Source organism: Palaemon carinicauda, chromosome 11 (assembly GCF_036898095.1).
Source record: "Palaemon carinicauda isolate YSFRI2023 chromosome 11, ASM3689809v2, whole genome shotgun sequence".
In the NCBI taxonomy this organism is placed as follows: Eukaryota; Metazoa; Arthropoda; class Malacostraca; order Decapoda; family Palaemonidae; genus Palaemon; species Palaemon carinicauda.
In genome coordinates this window covers 56910618-56920617 of record NC_090735.1, presented here as the reverse complement: position 1 = coordinate 56920617, position 10000 = coordinate 56910618, and the positions used below count along the sequence as shown (strand labels likewise).

Sequence of the window (10000 nt, the reverse complement as noted above, 5' to 3'; positions counted from 1 at the left end):
AGTTTCATTCTATTATTTCTCCCTCTTTCATATCCATTTAGAGGTCCTCTTAGTATCGTCATATAAGAATATGGTCATATTCCAAAAACTTCTCATCAATGAATTTTAGAAACAGAGAACTGAAATAGAATTACTCTGTGGGACAAGTTACGTTAATATCCTGAGGTTTATTGTTAAACGAGAATGTTCATATGCTCACTGTTCCCCATCAATTATGGCCAGATTGATCGTGTAAGGTCATTTGCGCTGTGTTTAACTAACTATCTTGATTGATGGACAGGGAGATGAGAGATGACAGGCAGAAGAAAATGGTGATGCTCAGAGGGAAGTTGTGTTAGACAGTGAAACATTTTTACAGACAGGAAGAGAGACAGAGGATAAAACGGAAAGGATATTAAAGATAACTAGCCTTGGTAAGTAGACAGGCAGAGCACAGGGAATAAGACAGAAAAGAAATGACGGAAGTCGCCAAAAACACGACATATTAATAAGGAGATGAGGAGTATGTAGATACAATAGCAGACAGAATAATCAAGACCAAAAAACAAGTAAGACGGAGCCTAAACACATCTCCCTTGAAATTACAAGAAAACGAACGATACTTCATCTTTAATTGGTCTGTAATTGGGGGAAATGGTGGAATGAGTTGATGAGTCTCTCATTTGAATTTTTTTTTTCTCTATCTTTTTTTTGAAGGGTCCCTAAAACCTTCGTCTTCCTCGGCGTTTCCTTTGTGAGCAGCACATGAACCGAAGGTGTAAAATTCTGGGGCCCGTCAATATTTGTGGAGGCGAAGCCTTGCGTCAGTCTATACCCTCAAATACGATGGCACTGAAGTATGAAGCCAAATATTTATATGAGCTCCGATCCATTTCTAACAATTCATCTATAAAAAAAGAGTTTGAAGTTATTTTTCTCTTACGAGGACAAAAAGCAATCATGGCTTCATCATAAAAAATGGGAATTTGAAACGCTTTTTCTTGTATGAGTACGGAAAGCAAAGAGGACGTCACATTAAAAAAATGGATGCGTGTTTGTTTTTGGGTGAATGAGCGATGGGGGTGGATGGAAAGGTGTAAAAAAATGAAAAGAAAAACGGGTGGGAGTAGGGGGTGTGAATGGGAGTGGGGTGAGAGAAGGGGTGGAAGCATTTGAAGTAGACCAAAAGAGAAACATATGTGGCTGCATGTATGTTTTGGGGGAGAGTACGTGATATATCAAGCGAGTGAGGCGTTGTGATGATGAGTGCCCGACGCTGAGTACGCCATCAAAGTTGACCTTATCATGTCAATCAATATTTCCTGTTTAAATTTCGTTCGGGGCGAAGAAGATAGTGACACTAGAAGGAAGTTCTTCTAAGGAGGAGCAAGACGACGACGAGGAAGAGGAGGAGGAGGCGAAAGCACGGGTGGACCTTTCTCCTTTTGCAAATTCGGTGTGGTTGACAGTGTACTTATTGCTCAAGTCGAACCGTTCGCTTTCTCGATATGTATCTCGATGCTCGAAGTTTGATTGCAAGCACGAAAATCTACAAGAATTCAATAATTATTAGTACTATTGCTAGTATACGCAACCCGTCAAAATTGACGGCAAAATATTTAGATAGATGTACACACCCGACTACACGTAACCTCTTCTCACCAGGGAATGACTACTTTTTCTCCCACCTACCAGGGGGACGCAGAGAGCGTGACAGAAAAGAAATATATATATATATATATATATATATATATATATATATATATATATATATATATATATATGTATATAATATATATATATATATATATATATATATATATATATATATATATATATATATATATATATATATATATATATATATATAATGTATGTACATATATATACAGAGAGAGAGAGAGAGAGAGAGAGAGAGAGAGAGAGAGAGAGAGAGAGAGAGAGAGAGAGAGAGAGAGAGAGAGAATTGTTCCTTATTATATAGATGAGGTTATTATTATCATTCAAATTAAGCATACACCTGTATAGTGCAAGTCCAAAATTATTGGTGATAATAATGGTTTAACGCACTTAGTACTTGTCCGTTTAAGTTGATCTACTACGAAAGTGGCCTTGTACTACCTCGCTCAAACTGTATCAATACCGCTCTATAATCATCTCCCTCTCTCAATTGATTGGAAAAAAAAATATTTCAGAAAATTTCCAATTTACTGAGGTTTCCAATTTCAGTTTGAACTAGAATAAATACATACATATATACATACTTAAAGTGGTATAGCACTGGACTCGCTTTTGTTAGATCTGTGGTTCAATTTTAGTAAGAGAACCACCGGTTGAGCCATCTATGAATGGGTGCCGTTGCCAGCTTGGATAAATAAAAGTACACGGAACTAGCAACCATATCTATCAAAGCTAGCTGAGAACCATTTATGTGTATATATATATATATATATATATATATATATATATATATATATATATATATATATTTATGTATGTATACATATATATATATATATATATATATATATATATATATATATATATATATATGTGTGTGTGTGTGTGTGTATGCGCACACACACACACACACACACACATATATATATATATATATATATATATATATATATATATATATATATATATATATATATATATATATATATATATATATATACTGTATATATGATAACAAACTTAAATCATGACTACATTAACCAATTCCCTACCCATCATATCTCGAGATAACTAACTTTTCTATCATGAGCCAACGTCCAAGAATCAGGAGATGGTCTGCCTCTAACCCATTTTGAATGGTTGGGATGTGGATCGTTTCAAACACTAAATTGAGATGATTTTCAAATTATGTAAAACGTAGGTAAATTTTATGAGAGGTGTGTCCACACGTTGAATAATATAAGCATACATCTTCTTATAGTTTTTTCCTGTGAATTCAAGCAAAAACGAAATCTATTGGACACAGGAATTCCTGACACATCTCTCTCAGAGGAAGCACACTGTCACACCCTTATTGCGCGCAGAAAGTTCCTATGTAAGCCCAACCCACCACCTCTTCCATCTCCCCTTATCTATTTTGTTACAGTGAGGGTATAAAAGGGTGCACTTCCTCGGAGCTAGTGTGCAAAGAATGCCTGTGTCCAACTGTATATTATCGCTGAAGATCTTTCATGAGTTGGTATTTATTGTCTGTATGATCACAGGAAATCTAATTCATATTTTTTCAGATCTTATTCAACTTTTTCCGTAACGTAAATAAATATCCATTTATGTAGGTAGAGTACGTTACTTCAGGATATTTTGGTGCAAATTGAATTACCGAAAGTAGTCAATCAATCTGGCAAAAATTGCATACCATGTCGAACTGAAGTTGGTCACTTTTTTTTTTTTTTTTTTTTTTTTTTTTAATACGCACTGGTCTAAGACATGAATGCAGATGAAGAAATAAACAGCTGTTTTACTCTTCTTATTTTGGAGAGGTTCAGCATAGTATATTCAATAAAATCAAGGTTCAATCAATGCTCACATCACATAGTTATGCTATGGGAACCAGTTTATTCTGTTTCATTATGTCTTATAACATGAGTGTTTGTATTCAAATGTCGCACATGAGAGGTAGAGGCAAAGGTCAGGTCAATGTTCTGGAGAAACAACATATATAGAAATAATCAACTCAAGTCCCCTCAACATATAGGTTAAGAACAGGGAGACCTATGAAGTGGCTGCTGATGAATCAGTTGGTGAACCTATAGGATCTCACAAGGACGGTGAAGTTGAAGGAACTTCCCAGAAGCTATAGAGCTTGGGCGGGTTTCGAACTACCGATTTACAGATTGTGGGACTATAGAGACGTTCCCAATATAAGTATATATATATTCAAATAAGTAATATATTTTGATACCTAAATGTCTGGATTGTCCCTTTCAAACCAGTTTCCTGGACCAAGGTTCAATTCCCCGGCCGGCCAGAAACTATTGTCTTTGAGTGATTCCTCTTTGGGTCTCCGATCCAGACATTATTTTATTAAAATATATGACTTATTTGAATATGACAAACATCTCCTCTCTCTCTCTCTCTCTCTCCTCTCTCTCTCTCTCTCTCTCTCTCTATCTCTCTCTCTCTATATATATATATATATATATATATATATATATATATATATATAGAGAGAGAGAGAGAGAGAGAGAGAGAGAGAGAGAGAGAGAGAGAGAGGAGAGAGAGAGAGAGAGACTTCCTGTACAATTTATACTGCATGAAAGATAATGCATGTATGCAAAACTATATAAACTAAAAACACGACTGAGATGAATGAAGTGCAAAGACCAAACACACATACAGACGAAACAAAAACAAACAAATAAAAATAATGATCTTTGCCCATCTTACAATGATAAAAAGAAAATTGATAATGGACACTTAGTCCAGGATGATACTTGACTTCGTAACGGGAACTGCTTGAATAAAACCTTGTCTCTAGCTGTTGCCAAATCAATTACAACACTGTTGCCAAATCAATTAGGTCACTCAATGGCCTTCGTATTCAGATTAAGGGCCAATGCGTATTTGCATACATTTTGCCATCGGATGTGCAAGGAAATGGGATGGGTGGAAACCAACAAGTGAAAATGGTTGGGCAAATTAACATCGGCCACAGGGATAAGAGCTTCCATTAGCTGCACTGAGGTCATCAGGGATTTTGTCCGGTTGAGGAACTGGGATTTTATGACTTGACATGATTTTGCCTACTTCGGAGTTACTTTGTACCAACTCAACATGATTTTACCTGATTCAGAGTCACTGTGAACTAACTCAATATGATTTCACCTGATTCAGAGTTACTGTTAACTGAATCAACAGGATTTTACCTGTTTTAGAGGTACTGTGAATTGATTCATCAGGATTTTACCTGCTTCAGAGCTACTGTGAACTGATTCAACATGATTTTACCTGCTTCAGAGCTACTGTGAAATGATTCAACATAATTTTGTTTGATTTAAAGCTACTGTGAACTGGCTCAACATGATTTTACCTGATTCAGAGTTACTATGAACTAACTCAAAATGATTCTGCCATATTCAGATCTACTGTGAACAGACTCAACATGATTTTACCTGATTCAGAGTTACTGTGAACTAACTCAACAGGGTTTTGTCTACTTCAGAGCTACTGTAATTCAACTCAACAGGATTTGGTCTACTTTAGAACTACTGTGAACTTATTCAACATGATTTTACCTGCTTCAGGGCTACTGTGAACTGGCTCAACATGATTTTGTATGCTTCGGAGCTACTGTGAACTTACTCAACATGATTTTACCTGATTCAGTTACTGTGAACTAATTCAACGGGATTTTATCTACTTCAGAGCTACTGTAAACTAACTCAATTGGATTCTGTCTGCTTAAGAGCTAATGTGAACTGACTCAACATGATTTCACCTGTTTTAGACTTACTGTGAACTAGCTCAACCTGATTTTGTCTGCTTCAGAACTACTGTGAATTGACTCAACATGATTTTACCTGGTTAAGAGATACTGTGAACTAACTCAACAGGGTTTTGTCTACTTCAGAGCAACTGTAAACTAACTCAACCGGATTTTGTGTGCTTTAGAGGTAATGTGAACTGACTCAACATAATTTTACCTACTTCAGAGGTACTTCTAACTGACTTAACATGATTTTGCATGCTTCAGAATTAGAGCTATTGAGAACTGCCATGATCCATACAACTTAGAAGAACAGATTCCTTGAACTAACAAAACTTCGTATGATTAAAACTTTCAGGAGTTTTTATTAGCTTTCTTCTTATCGTCTAGCTCAAAATTATAGTTTCTATGCTGAAAAGGTCCATAAGCTTTCGTGATTTCGTCTGATCTGGAATAGGAACTTCCAGGAGTTGATGATGCCTCATTCGATGTGTAAACAAATTGAAAAGATTACTTTGTCAACAATAAAAAAATTATCTTATATATTCAACAGACGACAATATATACGTTACATGGTAGAAATATACAGATTCTAGTTCTTGTTTCAGTGAAGAAAAGAGTATAAAATATAATATAACAATTAAACCATCGTTGTTATGAAAGGAATGGAATGAAATTATTTTCTTTAAAGTTCACAGGTCATTGAATAAGATTAAACAAACCCGCATATAACAAAGGTTAGTTTAAAAAACATTTGATAAGCAGCATATTGGAATGAGCATAAATTATAAATGGGTGTCTCTATATATATATATATATATATATATATATATATATATATATTATATATATATATAGTTGAGTGTATAAATAGTGCTCTATTTAGAAACTAAAAATTTAATGAATCACTGAGTACAAAAATTAATCATATCAGCTCAAAATAACATATGTAAAAGCAAACCTTACCATCATCTGTTTCCCATTCATACAAAAAATACACCTCCATGAATGAAGATGACATGTAACTCACTAACACCTTAAATTAATAATTCCCATTAGAGCCATCTAATCAAAATCACCTGATATTGAATAAAGGGTTTAAACGATAAAAGAGAAATTTATACATGTTGATATGATGAAAAATGAAATTTGTCCAAATTGAAAAGGTAAAAAATAGGATTTATACATATTTAAAAGGTAAAAAATTAAATTTTTTCACAACTTTACGGGTAAAAAACGGAATATATTATACAAATTTAGAAGGTAAAAAAGGGAATTTATTCAAATTTAGAAGGTAAAAAAGGGACTTTATACAAATCTAAAAGGCAAATGAGAAATTTCATACATATTTGAAAGGTAAAAGAAAAGGAATTTATGAAGATAAAAAAAATTAAAAGGTAAAAAAGGGAATTTATTCACATTTAAAAGGTAAGAAGAGAAATTTATGCAAAATAAAAAGTAGAATAAGGAAGTCATAATAAATGTAAAAAATCGTACCTCTGTGAACTCCACATTGATTGGATCTCCTGTGACCGACCCATCTTCGTTCTTGAATCCCGCGTAACTTATCAGCTGGGCGTTCCACACTCGAAAATCATGCTTTCCATCCGCCCTCGGAGGGAAGATGGTGATTGCAGACCTAGAAAAAGGCGAGAAACTAATGAGTTATCTACAAATTATTATCGTTATCATTATTTATATCGTAAATCCGAAAGCATTGATCTGCAACATAATGTATCCTGTGTGAGGATATTAAATGATATTTAAATAACAGAAGAATGTGTGAAAAGTATGAAAATAACAAGGACGAGAAGATTATTAAATTCTAAAAGTAATTAACAATTCAATGGATTCGCTGGTAATCTTCACGGAAGAAATTAAAGTAATAATTGTATACATACTAAGTGTGGTAGTATTTCAGTTTTTCAGCCTAATCTGAACGAGAGAGAGAGAGAGAGAGAGAGAGAGAGAGAGAGAGAGAGAGAGAGAGAGAGAGATCCAATACCAATTCCATATTTTTAGTCAGATTCTCATTGCAGGCAATGATAATTTCAGTTTTTTAGCCTTATATAAACGTCAGAGGGAGAGAGAGAGAGAGAGAGAGAGAGAGAGAGAGAGAGAGAGAGAGAGAGTCTAAGACGTAGACTATATAAAGACCCAAGAAGTCTGCCAGGGCGGGCCACAGGCCACTGGCCCGTGGGCGGATTGGAGATGAACATTGTGTGATGATTTCAGGCCGAATGTGATAACGGTTGTCTCAAGGACTTCCTACGATGACGTTGCCCGAGGCGGGGTTCCGGGTCTATCAAGGTAGGTTTTTAAGGGGGGTTGGGGTTAAGAGGAAAGGTTTATCTGGAGTTAGGAGAGATTTATTCTTAACTTATGGGAATGTCACTTGTATTGATAAAGTGGTCTTCTGCTATTTTTGTCCTATTGGATCCAATTCTTTATTCAATGGTACTTTGATTGAAGCTAAATAGACTTCTATTTTAAAGAAATACTTGCCTTTAAGGACAATATGCAACACGGAGCTGACTAATTAAATTCATTAATTAAATCAATTAAATTAAATCGCATCAATCAAAGAAAACTAACATACTTGTAATTTGACAGAAACGACATTAAAACTTTTGCGTATTTTCTTGAGTGACTCATGTCAATTCAGTATGACTAAGCATAATATATCAACTATAAAACTTTAATACCTAGAAATAGGAAACTGAAATAGAAATCTGTGGATCCAATGAAAAAAAGAAGAAACGGAAAGCATTACATTGATAATAGTATAAAGATGTATGTAGCCAGAGGTAAACTTTGTCAGAAGATTATAACATTTTAAATGAGTTACTTTACCTGAGGTTTCCTTTGTTTGTGCCGTATTTGATATGGTTGCAAAGAGCTTCGAACATGCCACTGGCCGTAGTAACGTAACGAGCATCAAATACCTAAAGGGATAGGAAAATAATAGCATCAATATTAACAACAGAAAAAAATATATTGATAGCCAGATACTAAGCAAAATATTATTAGTAAAAATTTCATGGGGTTCTTCCTGGAATTAAATTCAAAATAATTATGAATATTCTCAAACGCTTTAATTATCTTAAAACTGCAATAATTCTAAAACTAATAAGAATCTCACTAAAATTAGATTTTTCAAATATAAATCTGTGACCAGAAGTTATTTCCTTGTGCAGAATCGAAAGTCACAGACGAATTTGGAACTGTTTTATTTATTACTGAAGATAAAGAAAATTCCATTCTCTCCCCTTAAAAGAATATTTGACAAAATTCAAAGACCAAATCATTACTTTATTACCAGAATACTAAAATTACTGCAAAATTTTTGCCCAGACAGCTTCTATAACGTTTGTAAACTGACGCCCACGAACATTTTAAAGTATTAAAAAAATGCTGTCAGGGCTAAGGCAAATGATTTAAATTTTTCCTATTCCAATGAAAAAATTTAGAAGCATCATTCTTTCCCACGAGGACAAAAAACATCTAAAACCAAAAAATGTTAATGCACAGAAAAGATGATCAAATGATTTCCATTCTTTATCAATTCAAACACATACTGTAACTTTAACTCAGAGGAGCAAGAGCAGAAATTAATGAATTGCAAACTATTACAGGAGTAGAGATCACTAAATGGAATTAGGAAAAGGGAAAGGCTATGCAGGGGAGATCCGTGGATGGGTTGCTAATCATTTTAACGACCAATTTCAAGGGTGACAAAGTATTTAACAAAAAGAGAAAACAAATGGTAGATTTGTTTATCCTAGAACCGGCGTAAGCATTGACAGTAACCCTCCGGATAGGCTAATTCGTTTATATATATTTTTTTTTCTATTTTAGAAAGGGATAACAAGAATTCATAAATCCTTTATGATTAAATGGGCTATTGGTGTATATAGTAATAAATGTTATAAAGAAAATATAATACTGGCCATCTATCAGCAGATTTAACTAATTTCAATTTATTTCTATCAACCAACGAGAAAAATTAAAGTAAAAGATTTGTTATCAATTAACGAGAAAAATGAACAGAAAAGATTTGTTATTAAATAAGGAGTAATATGAAAAGAAAAGATTTTTTATCAAATAAAGAGTAAAATGAAAAGAAAAGATTTTTTTATCAAATAAAGAGTAAAATGAAAAGATAGAATTTTTTATCAAATGAAGAGTAAAATGAAAAGAAAAGATTTGTTATCAACCAACGTGTAAAATGAAAAGAAAAGATTCGTTATCAACCAACGTGTAAAATTAAAAGAAAATTTGTTATCAAGTAACAAGAAACTAAAAAGAATAGATTTGACATTAAGCAACGTGTAAGATGAAATAAAAACATTTGTAATCAACTAACGATAAGAATGAAAAGAACATATCAGATTTAATATCAACCAACGAGCAAGACGAAAAGAGATTATTTGTTATCAACAAACGAGTAAAATGAAAAGAATATATCAGATTTGTCATCAACCAACGAGTAGGATGAAAAGAAATGATTTGTCATCACCTAACGAATCAGATGAAAAGAAATGATTTTCTTTTAATCAAACAGCGAGTAAAATG

The 10000-nt window shown here is 33.5% G+C and overlaps 1 protein-coding gene across 4 annotated transcripts in view; it reads right to left on the bottom strand.

Moving 5' to 3' along the window:
* Window positions 1-10000, bottom strand: part of Nos (Nitric oxide synthase) — a 58501-nt gene that overhangs the window by 36539 nt on the left and 11962 nt on the right. For all 4 annotated transcript variants that reach the window (XM_068383036.1, XM_068383037.1, XM_068383038.1 and 1 more), the window contains exons 2-3: window positions 8279-8370; window positions 6923-7064 (exon numbers count right to left, since the gene is read on the bottom strand). In XM_068383036.1, the coding sequence (XP_068239137.1) occupies window positions 6923-7064; window positions 8279-8370 (234 nt within the window). The remainder of the gene's footprint in view (window positions 1-6922; window positions 7065-8278; window positions 8371-10000) is intronic.